The following is a 23,871-nucleotide window of genomic DNA, read 5'->3' on the forward strand; positions in this document are numbered from 1 at the left end:
TTGTAAGAGACATTTACATTGTAAAGGAAATCTCCATCTGTAAAGATACCTCCCTCTCTGTACCAGGAAGAAGAAAGGGGATGACCTTATCTCTAGAAACTCTTAATCAATGCCAAAGGCAAGGACATAATCTGCATAATAATCTTATTCCTGTTTCTGGTAACCTCCTGTAACTGACTCCCCCCACCCCCAACATCCTCCTTTGTCTTTAGCTGGAGATGATATTTAAGGTGGGGGCTTCAGCCATTTTGGTGAGTTGCTCAGCTTGCCTGAGCCTCCCCTGTATACATGTTATAAAGCTTTGTTTAACTTTTCTCCTGCTATTCTGTCTCATGTGAATTTAATTCGTTCTCAGGTCAGATGAACCCAGAGAGGGTAGAGGAAATGTCTTCCTCCCCTACATTACCTTTGTGGGGAAGTAGGTAAATGTTGCATGGAATCACTCTGTTATTTCTTAAAACTGTATGTGAACTTATAACTACTTCAAAATAAAAGTTTACAATTGGTGTTCAATTGGTAAGTTTTCTCCTAAAGTGAGAATTTTGGGACGTCAACCCGAGCACTTACTCTGACGCTTAAGCTTATCCAAAAGTTCTTCCTGACAACAGTTTTGACCTTGTCAAAAAGTGATCTCCAGCCTAACTGTGAGCATGAGTGGGAAGGTTAAAGGAATTGGAGTTATCTAATCTGACCAGAGAAATCAGAATTGAGACTCTATTTTCAGTAATTAAATGATGATCCCACAGAGTAAGGTGGCCAGAAGTTTGACACTACCACTGAGAAAGAGAATGAAAGGAGAAATGAAATGGACTCAAACTGCAACATCCTTTTTCAATCAACAACACAAAGGCCTGCATTTCTCCCCTCAACAGGGACTGCAGCCTTCCACTATTTTCAATCCAGCTACTATAAAACCCCACAGAAGCCATTGATACTCAAAAGGAATAGGCTAAGGGACCACATGGTCATTGTTGTGTCTGGATTCTCTGAGATCTACTGCTGTATGAAAGCCACAGCATCAGAAAGCTACAAATTTACACTATGCAATTTTATTTCCCTATATAAAGATCTTCACAGAATTGAAATTTAATATTATATACTTGATTTTTTTCAAGATTTAACAAAATAATTTACCATGTTGCCATAGACTGAATTTTGCCCCCTCAAAATGCATATATGGAAAGCCTAATCCTCAGTGTGATAGTAATTGGAGATAAAGCTTTTGGGAGATAATTAGGTTTAGATAGGGTCAGAGCGTGGGGCCTTCATAGTGGCATTAGTGCCCTTATAGGGTTCATTCTCTCTCCGCATGTAAGGACACAGTGAGAAGGCAGCTACCTGCAAGCCAGGATGAATGCTCTCACCAGAACCCAACCATGCTGGCACGGTGATCTTGGACTTCCAGCCCACAGAACTGTGAGAAAATAAATTTCTATTGTTTAAGCCAACCAGTCTGTGATATTTTGTTATAGCTGCCTGAGCTGACCAAGACACATGTAGAGACTTTTCTATATTCTGAAAAATGTTACCTGTGGTTTACTAATTATAATGTTCAGATTTATATTTTTTATTTGAAACCATTTTAAGCCTAGAGAAAAGTCATGAGTATAAATTTTTTAAATTATAAAAACCCTTATATATCCTTTGATCAGGGGCCCCATTCAAGTTTTGCTAAACGTGATTGGTTTTAAAACGTGTCTGCAAATTCTCTAACACTCCTTTCATAAAATGGTGGAGGCTGTTTCAGAAAATTTGATAGTGTCTTCCTGACTCTTTCTGAGAGCTTTCTCTTCAAACCCAGGCACCATGAAGTTGAGGAAACTGAGGTACAAGGAGGGGCCACCTGTAGGTGTACTGGCAGGCAGCCCTATTTAAGGTCTCTGATGATAACCATTATCAGCTTCCAGGCACATGAGTGAGTGAGCCTTCTCATGATACCAGCTTCCAGACGTTGAGCTGCCTCAGCTGTCACCAGGTGGAGTAGAAACAGCTTTCCCCACTGAGCCCTGCCCAAACTGTAGGTTGTGAGCAAAATAAATGCTATCATTGTTTTAAAGGCACTGAGTTTTGGATAGTTACACAAAAATAGATAACTAGAACATCATTTTTCCCAGTAATGTACCCTGTAGACAAAGGATGCAGTCTAGATTCGTGTGGTATACTGCTGGCAAATATCTCCATTTTCCTTTAAGATTTCCTCAGTTTTCCCCTGATTTCATCATGACCATAATATTATGTAGAATGTCTCTCAATTTGGGTTTGTGCTACGTCTCCTCATGACTAAACTCAGATTATGCATTTTTGTTTGAAATCATATAGAAGTGATCTTTCTTCTTGTTACAGCCTATCTGGTATTGCACAATGTCCACGTGTCCCCTGACTCATGGTGTTTCTTTTCACTAGCTGAGTAAGAGGGTGACAGCCAGAGTTTACTCTTGTGAAGTTACTTGTTCTACGTTTAAAATTAATGTTTTGAAAAAATATGCTTTGAGCTTATCTAAAATTCAAGCGTCATCTCATTTTCTCTCACCGTTTTACTATCCACTGAAATTTTTGTCTGAAATAATGATTACTCTGATGATTGTCAAATGGCACTTTTCTAATCCCTTAATTACTTCTATATTTTTAGTTAGTATTCCACTGTAAGAAAGACATTTGTCTTCTCCTTATTTATTTATTTATATCAATATGCATTCATAGAATTCCCAATTTATTCAATTAGTCAAATTTATCATTATCTTTATACGTATTGATGCTCAAAGTACCTGTGAGAGCCTCTTAGAAATGGCTCTTGTGTCATTTTGACATGTTCCCATCCTTAATTGAACATTTCCTTGTTTTCTGGCACAAGAAAGGCACATCTTACTTAAATTTTCCTGGTCTAGCTTTAGTATCAGGTATTTTGTCCAGAAGTCCTTAATTTTTTTTTATTGGAGAAAGGCATTTTCAAACAAGATCTGAGAACTAGTGCTCAGTGTTACTGTAGTTGCCGCTCTCCAGCCACCCCTGTAGACAGCCTAGGAAATGGATATCTATACATGTAACAAGCACATATTCACTCCCACGTCCATGTATATGTCTTTATCTACTTTTATGTGCTGAAAACCACGAGTTCACATCAGAACTTCCAATTCGACAGAGTTCATTTTAGTTTTATTCTTCTCCATATCTGTACTACCCTTCTCCATATGTGAGAACCCTATCTCCTCTTATTTTCAACATATTTAATTATTTGCTCACCCCCCCCATAGCTAAATTGATGAACCTGACAGACCTTCACATCTTGCTGATGCTTTCTTCACTCGCGCCCTTGTCCCTGCCGTGCTTCCTTCTCAAGCTGAAGTGACACCATCCTTGCGCAACCCCTAAATGCCACTGACCTGTCTTTGCACCCTTCACATATTAGCTCCTGCTTCCACTGGCCTGTTTTTGCCCTTGGCTGCCTGCTTTCCAGGAAGGAAGGTAGGAAAGAAGGAAGGAAGAAGGGAGGGACAGAGGGACGGAGGAACGAAAGAGGGAAGGAAAGATGGTCTATCTGCCGTCAATCTTGGCATCATCTTGGGTTATCCTTCTACACCTATAACTACAGGCCTTTGAACCAGAAATGGAGATGCAAATGCTCAAGGTTATTTTCTACCCCTAACACAAGGCAGCAGGATTGTTTGTTTCTAACTTGGTTTCTCACAAATTTTGTCTCCATCTTGCTCTAAAATATTGTCTCAATCTCCAAATTAGCCTCAGCCGTTAATCTTCCAGACTTGATGTTTGTTTGCAAATTCCCCCAGTAATTCAACATCAGAATTCCTCTATTGATTTTGACTTGACTCTTTTCATTTGGCTCTCAACATCTGAGTTGCCTGAAAGCAAAATTTTCCACTTCAACTTTAACTCTCTGGAACTCAGTCCTTGACTTCAAGCATGCCAAGGTGCAAAGAGATGGGAAATTGAGTGAGTTGACTGATCAAACTAGAGTGTGTATGTTGGAAAGAAACGCTTAAAGTTTTTAAGTATCTTGATACTGGAGTTTGAGTAAGATGACAAAAGGGAGTGAAGACATGGTCTGGAACTCCTGAATGACATGACAGCAATACCTTTTAGAAAATAGGTATGTCGGAATCAAATGCACAGGAGTCTTCTGCAATAAATATAATGGGATCAGGGAGATTGCTAGGGATAGTAGAAGAGTGCAAACTTAAGGGTGATTTTGCAGGAGGAAGTTGTCTAATGGGTGGCATATTAACACTAGGCATTTTTTCTTTCCTTCCCCTTGAAGTTACATACTAGAATTCCACATTATTAAATCACTTCCTGTGGTAGAAATGGTTCATTTTCTCACTTAAGCCATTAATAAAAGTCCCCACCCCAAGTTTTAATACAAAACATAGCCACCAGTTAGAGCTATCATTTCTCTGCTATCCTTGCCATTACAAATAATCAGATTAAAGTTTGACCAACAGTATATATAAGAGATGAGTGCTATTTCCAGATTGTAATAATGTAACAGAAGTCTTTTCCCCCTGCTTTCTCTTTCCATGCTGGAATACAGACATGATGGTATGTGACAGCCTCAAACTTACGCAGAAGGGCAACAACCTGGCCTAGAGGGTTGCAGATTTGTAAGCCCTAAGGAACCTATATGAAATATCTCTAAATTTCTACTAAAGTGTACAATTTTCCATTTTTAATATTGAACATACAACTCCCATTTCATCTATTTTCAATTCTTGTTTTCTTCCTTCATCCATTGTCTGACATCTTTCATTTTCCTTTACAAGTATTTATGTGAAAAATATCAAACAAATAAGACGAATAGTAGTGGACTTTATATAGTGCAAATGGTATTTATCAACACCAAATTTGTGCCAAGGTTGGTCCTAAGTGATTTTCTTATATACTTTTATTGGCAACAAAATTCTAAGTGTCAAAAATATAAGTGTCTTATAATGCTCATTTAAAGAAGGAAAAGAAAAGGCTTAGAAAGAGTCCATTATTTGCATCATATGGCAGGCAGAATAATGACAACCCAAAGATGTTAATGCCCTAAGTCCTGGAGACTGTAAACGTGTTATGTGACAAAAAGGATTTTACAGACGTAATTAGGGTTACTAATCAATTGACCTTAAAATAAGGAGATTATCCTGGATTATCCAGGTGTCTGGATAATGTAATAAGGCAATGTTGTCATATCGGCTATTAAAAGTTGATAACATTTTCCCAGCTGTTGGCGGAAAAGAAAATAAGAGAGATGCAACAAAAGGGGAAATTGGAGAGATTTAAATCATGAGAGGGACTGAATCCAGTGTTCCTGGAGGCAGGGCACCTGGCAAGCATGAGAAGGAATATGGACAGCGTCTAGGAGCAAATACCGGCTCCTGCCAGTAGCAAAGAAACAAAGAAACTGCAAACAATTCCAGTACACCACATTCTATAAGGAATGTATTTTTTAAACTTCATCATGATATATAAGCAATCAAATTGTTCATTTACACAATGGAAAGATAAATTATCTCTGAGATATTATGTGCGTCTGAGGCCCATAGCTATAGAAAAAAATGTAAACATCAATGGCAAATTTTAAAACCAATACACAGAGAAGATGTTGATCCAAACATCCCACCCCATCTGTTTTAAAGGAGTTGTCCTCTTTTACAACTTTCTTCACATTTCTGTTATATAATTATATTTTCAGGAAGTTTTGCTTTAACAAAAGTAGGAAACATTTCAATGAGAGTTATGAAAAATAAAATAAGCCAAGGGGTCAGTAAAGTACTCAGAGGAAACAGCTTAATTTTTGAAGATGGCACATTAATTATTTACACACTTAAAAACCTGCAATCGGTTTAACCTGGAGATGTGGGAGGAAGGTAAAGTGGTACTAGCTTTTATTGTCTCTAAAATCTTTATCCTCAGCAAATCTAAAAAGCAACTAGAAAACGGAAGTGAGTGATTTCCCCAAGTCTACCCACTTAAAATGCCACACCAGAGAAAATTAAGAGATCACACATCACTTTCCTCAGCACCTGACCTAATCACATTAATTCAGACCAAACAGCTCCGTCCTGTTGGCGGAGCGTTACCACGTTCTTGGCATTTGGACAGCTGGGAGGAACAATGGTCCTACCTAATGGAAAGGTTCATTCCAAAGCTGACCCCATCACAGTGTGCCAATTTAACAGACAAGAACAAGGATGTAGAAGACAAACTAATAAAAACAAACCAGAAAATATTGATTTCAATGCAGAAGCATGGTGTTTAATTTAAAAGACAGCTCTTCGGAAAATCCTTTCTTCTCTTGTCAAACAAGCACTGAAACTTGTCTATCTTTCCAATCATTTAATTAGAAGAGAGACAAAGGAGTGAGACTCTTTGCTTTCAAGCAAACAGTAGGGCACAGAGTAGAAGCAGGGTTGGGATTCACGATTCTTGTAGATTACCAGTTTTAATTTCTACTGCCTGGAAAAGAGAGATATCCTTCCTTCTCATACATTTAGCTTTTTTCTCCTGTTCTTTCAAAGGCAAAGCAGAGAGTTCTAAGTCCAACTAATAGCTTTTAATTTATCATGAAGGTATTCTACAGGGCTAAAGTCTTTCACTTTATAAAGTCAAATACTTATACTCCATGCTGTTTTCTAAGTTAATACTACTTGGAATACAAATGAAAGTACAAATTGCAGTTGATTGATTCTGTCTGAAGGCAGCAAATTTGAGTCTTCTGAGTGTAAAGGTTTATATTTTTTATTTGTTTACCTGGTTTCAAAAGATAATTGCATTCACTAATATCTTAATATCTTTGACCAATATTAGGGAATACAAAATAAAAATAAAGTTTTCAAATATGCGTATGTGAGCGAAAGTGTAAAACTCTTATATATTCGTTGATGTAGAGAGGGCATGTTAAGTTCACATAAGCATATCCAAATTAAGATTTAAGCAAAACAATAGTGACCAAGTCAAGTAATATCAAGAGTAAAAAATAACAAATTTTAAGCATATGATTGCTTATCATGGCGATGGGACAATGAGGGGCGGTGGTGTTCAGGTAACCATTTGCTATTTTATTTCTATCTTCCTGCACCCTAGGATTATTTAAATGTTTTAGGTAAATTCCTGCTACTTTCTAAGTAGGGTAAATGCAAATATCCTGAGCCACATTAGATCTATGAATAATTTTAGTCATAAACGATTTTGCCTCAGGGGTATAGACACACTCATTGTCTAAATAAATTTATCCACTTCTGTCACCCTGCAAGGGAAGTCCATGCACAAAATACCATTGTTCATAAAGTATAAAGCCAGAAAGGATCCATTTTAATTCCTACAGATATTGCTTAAATAGAATATTTGGTGCCCCAAATTTAAAATTCTAGAATAAACCTCACACAGATCTCTTGTCACATGTAACTTTGAAGTCTTGTCAGCACAGCTCCCTAATTTCTATGCAGCGCCCTGAGTCAGTGTCTTTTTGCAGCATTATCGTCAAATGATTCAGGCCCTGCTTTAAAGTATATGTGAGGTTCCTAATCAATCCCAGGGCCCTTAAATTGGACGCTACACTATGCAAAATTTTCTCCTCCAAGCATGTGAAGTTTTAAATTATATTTGCCTTTGATATCTTTATTTTCCTTTATTTTAGAAATACCACAAGAAGGAATAAAGCTGCTATAAAGTTAATATGTGTATTCTGGTGAAGGAGGAAGGACCTAGCAGGAATTTGAGAGTCTGTGTGTATGGATGTGTGTTTGTCTCTGTGCGTGTCTGTGGGTATATAAGCTCTTCTGTGAGAAACAGAAATGTGACTGGGCACTGGGGGAAATTCTAATCAAATTAAAATATTTCCCAGCTTAGCATTTATTTATTAACAATGTGGAGTCTCTTGTATATCCATGTCAGGTAAAATTCACTGCTGTTCGCTACATACATTTTCATAGTTCTTTGGTGTTTCTTTCATCCTAAGTGTCGTGCTGTAACCCTTTATAGAAATCTGCCTGGATTCTGCAATTATGACCTCAAAATTATATTATTTTATTATTTCAGATCTTTTATATAATATGGTATACATCTCTATTGTAAAACGGATTAATTGTCTGAGGTAATTGGAAAATATAGATCAATCAAGAGTATTGTGAAGAATAAACACAAAGCTATGCGTATATATTTGAGACAGATAGAGAAATAGAAAAAGAAAGCCAGAGTGAGACATACATATTTATCTATGTATTCACACATACCACGCAGCACCACACACACACATTCACTCATGCACAGAGCTGGAGAGAAGGAGAAAGAGTGGTTAAGTTAGCATAGGTGACTGCTTGAAGGCGGTTAATTGAAATGCAGAAAAACTTAGATTTTTCAGGGAGCACTTTCTCCCCTGATTAAATAGTCCAATTAACAGTTCAAGGATGGCAGCCAGGCTACCAAGAAAAAGAGGAAAATAAAGGTGATTATCCACTGACCTCAACAAAAAATTTTAAAAATCTAGTTAATGAGTCTAGTTTTGTGAAGACAGCACTTCACTACAACTGCTATGAGATAAGTCAAGGTAATAAAAACATCAGAGAAAGTTAAAATTCCATGAGATCATAAAAACTGTCAAGAGCTCTAGAACTTCCCTTCACTTATGAGTGCAAAGTACACAATGGGAACATGTGAATATGGATGAAGCAATTTTTGGATAAGCATGTAATATCCTAAAAGCTATCTCAGGTTTATGTTGATATCAAAGCTGAAAGCCAATAGGCAACACCAAGGTTCAAAGACTGTTAAATATTGAAATTGTATCTGCTTAATCCCCGAGTGCATTTCTGTCTGAGTTCCTCACTTGCCCACCAACCAGCAACTAAAATACTAGTGCCAAGGGCCCTAAAGTCAATGTCCTTTCCGATTTGTCTGTGCTTTGTGCCAACAAAAAACCCTCAAGCTTTTATTGCCCTGTCCCCCAACTCAAGAAAGTCAATTTTTGTCCCACATGCATGCCTCCTTTCCTGACTTTTTCCAGGAGTCTTAAGAGAGAAAAAGAAATGAGTCAAATGGGCAGTCGTGAGGACCACTCCAAACACCAACTCCATGGTGCAAGCTCCAGCTTCTCAACAGGATACTCTCATGAGAGAAATGAGGTCATGGACGACAGTAGGGATGGTGGTAGTGGGTTGTGGCCGAGCCCACGGATGCCCAGTGAAGATCCCCATTCAACAATCTTTGTTGAATTCCATTGCCATTTAATAGTACACCTTTCTTGAAATCCACACAGGCTCTCATATCTGGGCCATTAACAATATTAGTATTCTCTTTGTTAAGAAAAATGAAGAGTTAACCTTTACAATGTCTTCATTATGTGTCAAGGACATTCTGAACACACACATGCACACATAGGCACACACGCGCACTAGTGTAATTTAAGCACTAAAGTCATCATCATCTCAATCGTTTAGATGAAGGAAAATTGGAGGCACAGAGAGTTTATTTAAAATATCAAAGAGCAGAGGCAGGATTCAACATAAACAGCCTGAAAGCAGAGCCTGTTTTCTTTAATTACCGTGCTGACTGCTCTCACATTGCCCAGAGGCCTCAGTTTGACCTCAATAGATATGATCAATATCCCATGAGGTATTCCCAAACTCAAGCGTTTGGGAAACACTAAGTCAAACGTATTTCATTTTTTCCTTTTTGTTTTTTGCTTAAATATAGGCCTCCTTGGGTACTTTTAAAATATTTGTCAACATAATATGTATCATGGTTGCAAATCAAGTAATTCAAAAAAGATTGTGCTTAAAATAGACTTCATCAATTAGTCCCACTCCCAGGCTGCTTTTAACTATTTTGTTTCTGTTTTCGCTTTTTAATTTCAGCTGGTAGTTGACTTTAATGCCCTTTATATTAAAATAATGACTTTAATAACTTCTAAATAATGTGTGATTAGCACTATTTCTTGATTTACATAGTTTTGAGGGTAATTATATCCCTTAAAGAGCGAGAATTTAGTTTATTTGTGATTATAACCTTTCCCCTCTACTTCATTTTAAAGTTGATAATTACATTTCAGTTCTTCTTTTGCATATCTTTTACTTTTAAATAACCTCTCTAAATGTTCTTTGTCTACCACCTCTAGTCAGCCTTAGTGTCTGCATTCTACTTTTTCTTCCACCATTCATACCCACTTCCCTCCATCTATCCCCACCGGAGACACACAGCTTTACTTTTATATCACTAAGGCTAATATTTACATTCTCTTCTGCAACCACAACCAGTACCTTCATATTTGAAGACTATTCAAAACTCAAATGATGCAATATCGTGATATTATGCAAGACTCAATTTTAGCCATGGAATCATACATCTTATAAAGTAGCTTCTTGTTCAGTTGCATATTCTTTCAAGGAGTAAACAATGTGCCAAGATGTCAATCTACAGTACCTGTAACTTTCAGCTTTTCAGCCCCAATGGTAATCTCATCTTCATCTGCAGAAAACAGCACCCTGCCATCTTCACTCGCTCTCACTTCAAATCTTTTACACTGAGCTTCCACAGCATCAGCTCCTATGATCAGAGGAAAGGTTTGAAAATGAAACTGGTAGACAGGAAACCATTAACATGTATTTTTTATTAGAAAAAGAAGAGAAATATATATATTATTTTGTGAATCTCTGCAGTGTTTTACACCTGGATCATATTTTTAATTGTTATCCTTTTCAAGAGGCTGTCTAATTTGATAGAGTATTGCTGGGCTAGGATGGTTGGGCATAGATCTGGTCTCTAAATGCCTGGCATAGTCCTAATAAGGTTTGTGGGTTTAGCCAGTTAAAAACTTTGCATATACACAAGGAGAGACAATGCCTGGTTTGTTCTTGGTTGCAACCCGAAGACTTGGCATTATACCTGGCACAGGCTGGGTGCTCAATAAATACTTGTGGACTGAATGGCTCTCATGTTTTCTCTCTGCACACAGACACTAGGACCCACAGTTTCCTCATCACAAGATACTTATAAAGCATTATTCAGTTGTGAAGCTTTACTCACTCTACATTTCATAGATTCTAATATTGAAATTTGTTCCCCCTCTACTATCACTGATTGTGAAGCCGTATTACAATCAATCTTGCAAATAGCTACATTTGTTCTTTTTAGTACTCCCCAATGTATCTTCTAACCAATAATTTTCTTGATTTAGTTAAAATATAGTATTAAACGAATGTAATTACATCATGAAATTGGAAATCTATTTCCAATCTGTTGGACAATTTTGTACATTAATCTACTCACATATTTGGAAAACATAATTAATTTGAGAGTTAAGAGGGCTTCAACAAGAAGATTAAACTGGTCAGAGGTTGAGGAATTGTTATTTCCAGAACATCAATTTGTCTCTTTTGTTATGTGGATCTATATCTTCCCCTCTTGTTAAGATTTTGAACATCTCTCCTTTGCTATCAACATCAGAAACTCTCATCAGGCACAATCCAGCCCAGCCAGGGATCTAGGCATATGACACTTTTGCATACTTCTTTTTTTATCTTTACATATGCTATAGATTGAATGTTTCTGTGTGCCTGAAATTCATATGTTGAGATTCTAACCCCCAATGTGATGATATTAGGCATTTGGGAGGTAATTATATCATAAGGGTGGAGCCCTCATAAATGAGATTAGTGCCCTTATAAAAAGACACAAGTAAGCTTGCTTTCTTTCTCTCTGCAATCTGCCAAGTGAATAAACAATAAAATGCTAACTGTCTGCAAGCCAGGAAGCAGCCTCTCAGCAGACACTGGTCATTTGGCTCCTTGATCTTGGACATCCAGCCTCCAGAACCACGAGAAATAAATTTCTGTTGTTGAGGCCAACCAGTCTACGTCATTTTGTTATAGCAGCTCGAACGGACTAAGAAAATGTACTGCTATCATTTGTTAAATATACGACCCTCTGAAATTCAAAACATGAGATCATCTTTGTATTCCAAAATATCCTCCAACTTTAAAATTGTGTCTGGTTTCTAGTGGGCACTTAGCAGAAGAATGTTAGGTGGGTGAATGAGCACTAGACTTTAGCTTTCTGTCCCTTTCCTTTGTCCTCAACCCCATCTCAGCCCTCCTCCCAATTCTACCCCATGGGCTTTAGTAACTTACACCTTCCCATCTCCATAGTTTCTAAAGTGGTCTTGACAAAAGGAAAATTAATTCCAAACTCTGATAACGTGAGAGATAATTGCTCTGAAAATAAGATGTATAATTTTCTTATATTCTGAAACTACCTACATGTTTTCAGGTCCACACATAAAATTTGAAAAGCTTCAACTGGGACAATGCTAAATAAGATAAAACTGGTGTTAATCTTGTGGATGTCAAGTTCAAAACAGTGTGAATTGTATTTTAAAATCTATTGTCTTGTAAATTTTTTTTTAAGCAAAGAACTATCCTTATGGAATTTAATGACAGTATTAGAGAAACCATGGCAGACATATTGTTCTTGGTCACAGTCATTGCATTTGATCTTCAAATATATTTCGGCAGCCTGTATTCAGTTGAGTGTGTTTTCTTCTAATCCTGGTCTATCCTTCCAATATTGTGCTTTTAATCTTTGAACCATAGTAACCCAACTGGATGATGTTCAAAAAGCCAATGTGTGGATAAATGTAACTTCTGAGTTTTGAGGCCTCTGTGTTTCAATCTATTTTCAAGACACCCAAGTATACATTAAGTCTGAACCACCTGAAAGATATTATAGATATTATACACATAAAACCTTAAAATGTATACTATGTTTCTTCCTTCAAATATACTTAATTATTGGGTGAATTGATCCACAAAATGTATCACTGATTTAATGACATCAAAGTGCATTCAATTACTGTATATATGTATAAACACATATAAATGTATTATATACAAGCACATACATACACATTATATGTACACATACCAGTAAGACTTTTCTTGGCGTAATACTTAATGTCATTATATGGGAGATACTTTATTAACATAAAATTGCTATATTGTGTGTCACATAAACTATGAGAAATATTAGTAGAGTGGGTATGGCAACATGAGTTGCAATCTTAATTCATTAAATTTAAATAAAGAACAGCAAATAAGAAAATATTTATGCACCCAGAATAGAAGAGACGCATCTATGCCATAAATAAATGCATGTAGAATCATCCAATTGAAAAAATAGATTTATAAATTAATACTGCAGATTACACTTTATTCAACATATTAGTATAATTACAGGAGGCAAAATTGCAAGCAATTAGCAATGCATTGATAGTAAATAAACATTTTAAATCAGAAAATAATTTTGAGTATATTGTGCTCCATACACTGCTTTTCTTTTCTGTAAATGGAAAATAATAAATATATGTAATTGGACATATATTGCTTTGTTGTGAATGTTTATATTTAAAGTTAATATATTAGGCTATATGAAACTGAATTTACTATATCCTAACATGCTTCGGGGTGTCTTTTTCTGTTTTTCATGTTCCGAGTATCACATATTCTCTGGGTTGAGTCAAGTCAGGATCCAGTTGTTCAGAGGGGCAGTAATGTCCAGTTCAATTTCATCTCACCCAGTGATGCTTCCAGAGTTGCAGGAGGGCAAAATGCCTGAATGATTCTTGGTAGGAAGCTCTGATTCCCGAGCAAATAGATCATGGGAGGTGGAATTATCCAGGCAGTTCTATATTTCATTAGTCATCTTAAACACCGACTTGCTAAGTGATGTAGGAAGACTAAATGCTTCCTTAGGAATATCTCTGAGGAAGCTCATGTCAGCAACTTCAAAATCAAAGGGCAGTCAGGAATAGAACAAGTGAAGAGAATTGGCAGGAAAGAGAGAGAAAACATGTAAGCAAAATAATACATTCCATAAAAGGAATAAAGTATCTAACATACAGCCAAATATTTTCTCTGGTTCTTTTATATATATTCTGTATATATTCTTATACATTCTTTATATATATTCTGTATATATTCTTTAAAAGCAAACAAACAAAAACAACAACCAGTTTCTTGTTCCCCCCAGAGATCGCTCCATTGCCTTTCTGGAACGTTCACAATTCTTACAGTCATATTTAGTAGCCAAAGGCACGTTTTGCTGACAAGTAGAAAGGCTTTAATAATTTCTTTACTGTCTTTGCATTTTCTACATTAAATTAGTCAAACACATGAGTTGGAAAATTCTCTTCAATAAAAGTCTCTAAAGCGCTCAAAAAATATATTTCCATGGGGCTTCTTGGCACTGTTTAGTCCTAATTTAAAGAAAACAAGGCAAAGATCAAAATGAATATGTCTGATTATCTCCGGTGTGTTTTCCTCGAGCATATCATGATGGATCCTTTCTTCCCATATAACTCTAATTTTATATGTCTGTCAATATTTTCAAGATCTGGAACAAAAGTATTATTAAAAGATCGGAAATTCCCATGAGAAAAACAAAACCAAGCTTCAATACAGTTAACTAAATTCAGTGTTCTGAAATTCCTAATTTAGAATTATCATGGGCTCAAAAAAAACAAAACCAAGTTTGAAACAAAACAAAATAAGCTGCTTTCATGAAATACAAATAGAAATAAGCACTGTACTTTGCTTTAGTTACATTATGGGTGGCACTAAAAACTCACACGAGGAAGAGTATGGTAAGCGTCCTCGGGGAGAGGAGAAGAGTCAGAAGGAGAGCTGGGTCACCAAGGGCCAGCAAGGGAGGCTCCTCTCAGAAGAAGAGATATTGAGCCTTCAGCACTTGCAGTCCTCATAGGATCCTGCCAGAGACCAATCCTTGTTTCTTTTTCCGCACAGGAATTGTCTTCTTTTTTGGAATTGGATGAGTAACCATTCTTCCTCCAGCAAATAAAGTAGCGATACGAACTCTGAGTCTACATTCACCTTCGTATCCCTGTCGGAGGCTCCCTGCCACCACCTAGCTGAAGAAATAGCTGTTGTCACCAACATAGGTGAAACCGCAGTGTAGTCTTTCCTTAATCACATCTCCCTTCATCCGGGGGAGCTCAAGATGTCAACATTATCCTCAAGTGAGTTTTTATCACTCCCGTTTTATAATTTTACTACTCTTGTATGAATCCTTAAAAAACATTTTTCTTGGGGCTGGCCCCGTGGCCGAGTGGTTAAGTTCGCGCGCTCCACTGCAGGCAGCCCAGTGTTTCGTTGGTTCGGATCCTGGGTGCGGACATGGCACTGCTCATCAAACCACGCTGAGACAGCGTCCCACATACCACAACTAGAAGAACCCACAATGAGAAATATACAACTATGTACTGGGGGGGCTTTGGGGAGAAAACGGGAAAAATAAAATCTTTAAAAAAAAAAACATTTTTCTTAGTTTCACGTGTCTTGAATTATACATATATGTACCTACTGTGTGTGTGTCTATACACACACCTTTATATTACTTGTATTTTTCAATGACTAGTTTTTTTTTCATACAGTATTAGATACATTAATTTCTATACATGTAGCTTTGGTTTATTCGTCTTCACTGCTATGTTCTGTCATATGGATATACCACAAGCTAGTGATCCATTTTCCACTGATAATGTTGTAGATTGTTTCTGGGATATCAGAATCAGTAACAACAATGCTATAAATGTTTTTTTACAAGTCTTCTTTTACACTCAGACAAGAGTTTTCTAGGGCTTATACTTAGGTGGCGGAGAGTTGGATAGCCCAGAATGTAGGTCAAACTTACTAGATAAGAGGAAGTTGCTTTCCAAACAGGTTGTATTGATTAACATTCCTGCCACAGAGTATAAGAATTCCTTAGCTCTGCATCGTTGCAATCACTCAGCATTATGAGACTTCGTAATTTTTGCCACTCTAAGTGTGTAAAATGTATGTCACTATGGTTTCGATTTTATAATTCCCCAATTACTGTTGGAGTAAACATCTCTGTTAAGTCAGTGCTCCTCAGTCTCCTTTACTGACATTATGCTCCCCACAGTCAGTCCATGCGGCCCTGTGGGGCTCTCTCTCTAGAACTGGTCCAGGGGTATTATTCTCTATGACCAAAGCAATTAATTCACACATAAGCACATGATTCAAACACCCTCCTGATTTTTGCTCTAAGTTTTGAAAAAGAGGCACATTCTTCTTTTCAGATAATAGACACTGAGCATAACATAAACTTGAAGCTTTTAAGGCTAGCTATACTCCCACATAGCAAATGTCTGCCTGAGAATTCAGCCAATCAATGAAAAGGAGAGAAAGGAACAGAAAGAGAAAGAGAAGGACAGAGAGATACTCCTGAATAATTGCCTAAACAACTCGATTCAGTCAGAGAGAAAATTAATCTAGCCCTAAATTTTCCCATTGTATGAATCAATAAATTACTTACCCACCACGCCCAGGTTAAACAGTTTATAAATTTGGAGTGGGGTTTCTTTTAACTGCATATTTTTCACTCTTTCTCTCTTGTCTTCTTTAAGTTTCCATGCATTCTCTCTTTCTCTTTCTCTTCCTCCCTCCCTCTCTGTCATGCCCATCTTTATAAAATACAAGTTCTAGATATCTTCCACCTTTAACTGCATCTCCCCACAAAAAATTCTTCAGTGTTTAACTAAAAGAAAAAATATGCTCTAAGATTTCCTGAAATGATGCTATGGGGAGGGGTACTATAATATCCCGGGGCAAATTCTGTTATCGCCTTTGTATTGGGCAAACTAAATTTCTACTTAGACAATTACAAACCTAGTCTTAATGGTATAAATATAATCTTTTACACTTGTGTTCTTAGGTCTCTTTGGTGATTCCTAAAAATAATAATAATAATAATAATAAATAATAATAATAATACTTTTATGATTCTTAGCCAGTCATTTCATAAACTAGTATGGTATTTTTTCCTGGGCCTGGCCTCTCTGAATTTTGAGAGGACCAGGTAAAATTCGTCTGTTTAACCCACTTCTACTGACCATGTTTTATAAGAGAAATGAAAACAGATGCCCTTCACCTATTGTTTGTTTAAGGAGCCAAAATGAACAACACATGTGCAAAATAGTCTGTTTTTTACATAGTATACAAACATAAAATATCAGCATTTCAAATTTGTGGATGGCACAAAGTTGGTGGGTGAAATATAATTCTCCCCAAATTTTTTACACTTCGTGGTCATTCACGCTCTTTCAATGCGTAAAGGAAAACTAGAAACAAAAAAATTGCATGTCACATGCAGTAAATAAATATTGTCTGATAGAATTATTATATAAGAGTGAGTGAATGAATGAATACTTAAGTAATGAGAGGAGATTGCTTATAACTGCATTTTTGGTAAGTGCTTTTGTAAGAGAGAGAGAAGAAAAAAAAATTCCTAGTGTCCTCTGGTAATCTCTCTTTCCCTAACTTCTTCTCAGCAGACATTAATAATGTCTAAAATGATGCTATAGAATTTATGGAAGTTATACGGGTAGAACATGGGATTTTAAAAGCCATTTCTTGATAATATCTGACAAAATTTTTCCCATTTCAGCCTATTACTTTTTATTTCTAATACGTTTTTCATAAGAAAACCTAGTAACTACTCAGAATTTTTCCCACTTTGTTATCCACCGGCTTGCCCTGGTTTTCTGCTACATTTTGACACATCCACCGGGGTAGTTTTGTATACATTCTTCATACATTTTTTTTTTTTTCCTTTCTAACATGCATTTGCTTTTAAATAACAATTAACATCTTAGATGTATCCATGTTACATACCAAACACAAGCATAAAAAATGAGTTGGTGCAGTTTGCTAATATATTTTTATGCCATGTCCTCTAAATTATATGTAATACAATTTGTTAGTCGTGGTACTACAATTTTCAGATGCATTCAACTAATAATACAACCTTATGGATACCAATAAGTATAAATTCTCTGTCAAATTTCAAAATTATTTTTATCCCTTTTCAAAAACTAACTACTTCGACAATTAATTTATCACCTCTACATCATTCTGAAAGCCATCTTAACAGTACACGTATTTACTTTTCTAATGTAAGAGAACTTACACAGAAACCATTCTAGAGAATTGTATTCTTGAAAATATCAAAAAATTACTACCTTCTCTACAGAGTAACATCTACTGTATTTATTTATACTACCTTTCATACTTTTTAAGAAGAATATTGAGGTGTGCTTATTGATATTTGGATTTTACATAAAAACTGTTTCATATTTCCTTTTAACAATGGTCAGCCTTATTGTCTTGTTTCTGAATTTCATTTAGGAAGAACCTGTTTTTGGTGTTATAAATCAATGAATTGAACACTAAACAAGAATAAACCTCAAGATAAACAACTGAAGCAATCTTATTATAAAATAGAGTTTTTTTTATAATCTGACCGTAATAAATTGTGATATTGTTAGGCAACTGTATGGTGCTATTGATTTGTTATAGCTAACGGTTATTTTCGTGATTACAAGGAATTCTTAGAATTACTTGCTTTGTAAAGCATTATTTCTGATTCCCAAAGAAGCATTAAACAAACTTTGGTTTCTGGGAAATGATCACATGGGGTACTTGAATTAAAGTTCTTATATCAGAAAAGATGATTTAGTTTATGTTGCAGTAAGTCAATCCCCCAAATTTGAGTGATTTAGCCCAGCAAAACTGTTTCTTGTTCATGCCAATTTCCACCATGAGTCAGCAGGGGGCTTTGATCACAGTAATCACTCAGGGACCCAAATGATGCAGTCTCCATCTCAACACACGCTTTCAAGGTTGTGGCAAAAAGGGAAAGATATGGCACACTTGGTCACTGTCTCAACTTTCATTTGGAAATAATATAGCACTTTTTATTTTATAGATCACTGAAAACTATATTACCAAGTCTGTTTCTGAAAGTAAGGTATAATCCTGCAACGAAGTTAAATGAAAAAGAATTATTGGTTAACAACCCTATTGACAACATACTCTGAAAGGCCGTAATGAAAAAAATGAGTTCTGGACTTACCCTCTCACATAAACAATTATAAAATTAGGCAAAAATATAGATCAATTGTCTTTTATATTTTTGACAAGAGGCAGAACAGGGTGGTGATCCCTGAGAAAAGAAAACACAAGGTGAACTCCTCAGTCATTTCAAGTTTATTCCTGGGGACCATTTGCAAATCAAAGCACAGGGAAATAGAGCTCAGTGGTGTTGGTGGGTGGAGGAAAGAGAAATCAGATTTCAGGAATGCTGACATGGATAGAACTTAAGGGACAGTGTAAATGGAGAAAAGGAGCTGAGCTTAGAAGGAGACCCAGAAATTTGCACAGCGATGCTTTTAAGTTTTTACCCAAATACTGTACATACACAGGGTGATATTACATGATGATTATTCGAGAAGAATTACTAAGGTATATATAAGTTTAACGAAGTTTCCAAAAATTGTAAATCTCTAGCAGATGTTCAACTTCCAACCAGTTAGTGTGTAGATACCTCTCCAGACAACCTGCACACTGAGGAGACCCCAGAGCTAAGCTACGCTATCCCCGGAGTAAAGGCTACTGTAGGTCCACCCTAACAAGTCTACAATCCATCCTCAACAGGATCAAGCTGATACGCCAATAAATTAACTACTTGTCTCCTTACTATCAAAAACATTCTTTAAAAGAAGACAACTAAATCCAGCTTCTCAAAAAATTACTAGACATACGAAGAGTTAGGGAAATATGGTCCTAACCAGGAGAAAGTCAGTCAATAAAAACAGGCCCAGATTTGCCTCAAATGCTGGAATTAGCAAACAAAGATATGAATTTATTATAAAAATGTTCAAGGATGTAAGGAAAATATGGACATAATTAATAAACAGAAGAGGAATCTCAGCAGAGAAATAAAAATTGATAAAGAAGAAATAAAAAAGATAAATGAATGTCTAGAACTAAAAAATCCAATATCTGAAGTGCAAAACTCACTGAATGAATTTAATTGGCATATTATAATCTGGAGAGGAAAGGATCAGTGAAGTTGAAAGGATGTACATACAACTATCCAAAGTGAAACATGGAGAAAACAAAGACCAGAGGGAAAAAAAAACCAGCCTCAGTGACATGTACAACAATAAAAATGAGCTTAGCTAAAAAGGCAATAGAGAAGATAAAGCAGAATACCAAAAAGCAATCAGTTGACAAAACGGGCAGGATTGGAGGATAAAAGGAAACAAAGAGAGAGACGAAAAACAGAAAAGAGACAGCAAATTTGTAGGCTTAAATAGAAACATATCAATAGTTACATTTTAAACATAAACAAGCAATAAATATTTAATAAAAATTTTAAAAATAAGTTGAAAGTTTACAGTTCTTATAAGAGATACACTTTAAATGTGAAAACTCAGATATGTAAAAATATATGACTAGAAAAACTATAATGATAAGAAACTGGAATGGTTATATTAATAATAGCAAAGTAAACCTCAAGGCAATGAAGATTACTGAAGATAATGAAAGTTACTTCATAATGATAAGAGTACTGAATAATAGAGTTTCAAAAAACATAAATAAAAAATAGAAAAAAGAAATATGTAAGTCCAATAAAATATAATTTTGATAAATTAACTCAAAAATCTTTAAGAAAGGGTAAATGATCTAGAATAGTCAAAATAATATTTAAGACAGAACAAAACTGAAGGATTTTACACTATTTCTTTTCAAGATACACTATAAAACTACATTGGTCAGGGAAGTGGGACATTGCCATAAGAATAGGTAATATATTGGATTATCAGAACAGCAAGCCCAGAAATAGATGCATATGTATATGGTCAATTGATATTTTTACAAGGAAGCCAAACCATTTTATGGAGAAAGGAAAATCTTTTCAAAAAAAGTTGCTGAAACACTTGAGTATCCATGTTCTTCTAATATATATATTTACTGAGAATTTCTAACAGAGGAGAGCACAAATGAAACAAGCAAAGTTGAGATGAAATGATGGAAGACACAAACTCAAGAAGCTCAATATATGCTAAGTCCACTCCCCCCAAAAATCTCATCACCTAATAACATCATAGTGAATACGCCAAACACCAAAATAAAAAGGGAGCAACACTCAGAGAATAAAGATAAATTACTACTAAAGAACAGTATTTAAGCTGATGCTGACCTCTAAACATAAACCTTAAAGAGAACAATGGGATATTTATTAGTTTGTCAGGACTGCCATAAAAGTACCACACATTGGGCGGCTTAAAAAACAGAAATGTATTGTCTCACGGTTCTAGAGACTAGAAGTCCAAAATCAAGGTGTTGGGGAGTTGGTTCCTTCTGAGGGCTGTGAGGTAAGGATCCATTCCAGGCCTCTCTCCTTGGGTTGTAGGTGGCTATCTTCTCCCTATATTTCTTCACATCACCTTCCCTCTATACGTATTTTTATGTCCAGATTTCTCCCTTTTAATAAGAACACCAATCACATTGGATGGTCCACGCTAATGATCTAATTTTAACATTATCTTTATCCCCAGATAAGTCTCTATCTTCCGATAAGGCCACAGTCTGAGATACTGGGGGCTGGCACTTCACATACAAATTTTATTTTTTATTCATTTTTTTTATTTTATGGGGACATAAAATAACCCATAAAATATATTTTCAATGTTATGGGGGAAGAAATGCCAACCTGGGATTTTAAGACCAGCAAAATTATTATCCAAGATTGAACGCAAAAGACATTTTGAGACTAATAAACACTGAGAGAACTAATCACCAACAAAATCATTTTAAGGAAATTATAAAGGGCTATTTTAAAGAACAAGGAAATTGTCAAAGATCAAATACCAGGGACACAGGAAGGAATTGTAAAAAATCATAGTTGAAGACATGCAAATAAATATAATAAGGGTTGAATATTTTAAGCAATAATAATATCTTGTTCAGTTTAAACAATATAGATAGATAAAATGCATATAGGTAATTGAATATAAGTTAGGAGAAGAATAAATTAGAAATCAAGCATTTTGAGGTCACATTATCTCAAATCATCTTCAGTAATCAAATAATTTTAGATTTTCATAAATGAAATTTTCACTTTTAACCTGTAGGATAACCACTAACGTAAGAGAATAGTAAATATTAAATTAGTACAGTAAAAATATAGTTATGAAACATAATACTCAGGTATTTAAAAAATGCCACAAAGGGTAGAGAAACTTACAGAATAGAAAAGAGATAAAAAGCACTAAATGAGATGAGATGTAGCTTGACGTATCTCAGTAATTACGCTAAATACAAATGGACTAAATATTCCAGTTTAAAAATCAATTATTATGAGGCTGGGTACAAAAGCAAACTCAGGGGCCAGCCCCGTGGCTAAGTGGTTATGTTCGTGTGCTCTGCTTCGGCGGCCCAGGGTTTCGCCAGGTCAGATCCTGGGCATGGACATGGCACCACTCATCAGGCCGTGCTAAGGTGGCAGCCTACATGCCACAACTGGAAGGACCCACAACTAAAACATATACAGCTATGTACCAGGGGACTTTGGGGAGAAAAAGGAAAAATAAAATCTTTTTTTAAAAAAAGCAAACAACTATTAGGAGTTTATGTCATACAAAACTAAAATGTGAATTGAAAAAATTCATTCAAAAGGTAGGAAATCATATATTATGCAAATATTAAACAGAACAATGCTAATGTACCTCTAAGTTAAAAAGCATTAATAACCTATAAGATGTTACTTCATAATGATAAAAATTGACTCACCATGTATATTTAGCATTTTAAATCATTATAGTTATAGAAACATGGTGTCAAAACAAAGCAAAATTTGAGAAAACTATAAGAAGAAATAGCTAAATGCAGATTTTTGATGGGAGATTATAAAATTGGTTCTCAGTAACACAAGCAAAAAAAGGAATTAAAACATTATCATCAAAATTGGCATATTGGTCATACATTGAGCCCTTAATCCAACTACTCTATAATAGATATAATAGCTCTTTGGAGCTGAATATTTTTTCCAGTTTTATTGAGATATAATTGACACCCAGTACCGCATAAGTTTAAGATATACAGCATAATGACTTGACTTACATATACTGTGAAATGACTGAATATTTTAATTGAATATTTTATTTGAATCTATTCAAGTGAATATTTTAAAAAGCAGATCATTTACTCTAGCATAACGCAAATCTTAAAAGCCTACAGAATGGAAATTATAGAGTTTTTTGTCTGACAAAAGTGCAATTAATCTTGAAATAAATAACAAAAGTTAACTGATAAATCCTCATACGTTTAGACATTAAGAAACTCACTTTAAAATAAGCCATAGGCCAAATTCTAAGTGATAGTTGAAATTAGAAAGTGTTCCAAACTGAACAATAATTACAATATTATTATCAAAACTTGTGAAATGCCCAAATCAGTACTTACAGGGAAATGTATAGCCTCAAATGACTATATTAGAAGAGAAAAAAGGTTAAAAATTAACAGTCAAACATCTATGCTGATAAAAAACAAGAATGATAAAACAACAAAAGCATAAACCCTCAGAATGTAAATGGAAGGAAATAACAGAGAGTAGATATTAATGAAACACAATGCAAACCTATAATCTGTTAGATCAATGAGGCCCAAGGTAGATTTATTAAAACAACTAATAAAATTGACTAAGGTGAAACTGAATAATAAAACATTTAAAAAGCAACAGTATATATATTATCAATGAACAAAAGACATTACTACAGACGTTGTAGGTATTCAAATGGTACAAATATTTTATAACAACTTTATATTAATAAATTTGAAAATTTGGTTGACTTGATAAAATGCCTGCAAAGTATTGCTTACCAAATTGATGTAAGAAGAAATAGAAAACCTAAACACTCTTATTATATTAGAGAAATTACATAAATAATTTAAAATCTTTACATGCACAAACGCAAGCATGTACACACACGGACAAATT

The 23,871-nt window shown here is 35.3% G+C and overlaps 1 protein-coding gene across 1 annotated transcript in view; it reads right to left on the reverse strand.

Annotated features, from left to right (window-relative positions):
* SGCZ (sarcoglycan zeta) overlaps positions 1-23,871 on the reverse strand; it is a 440,778-nt gene that overhangs the window by 40,575 nt on the left and 376,332 nt on the right. Inside the window, exon 4 of the mRNA XM_014847812.3 lies at positions 10,414-10,536. Coding sequence (XP_014703298.1) covers positions 10,414-10,536 — 123 coding nt within the window. The remainder of the gene's footprint in view (positions 1-10,413; positions 10,537-23,871) is intronic.

The sequence above is a fragment of the Equus asinus genome, chromosome 27 (genome assembly GCF_041296235.1).
Source record: "Equus asinus isolate D_3611 breed Donkey chromosome 27, EquAss-T2T_v2, whole genome shotgun sequence".
Lineage (NCBI taxonomy): Eukaryota > Metazoa > Chordata > Mammalia > Perissodactyla > Equidae > Equus > Equus asinus.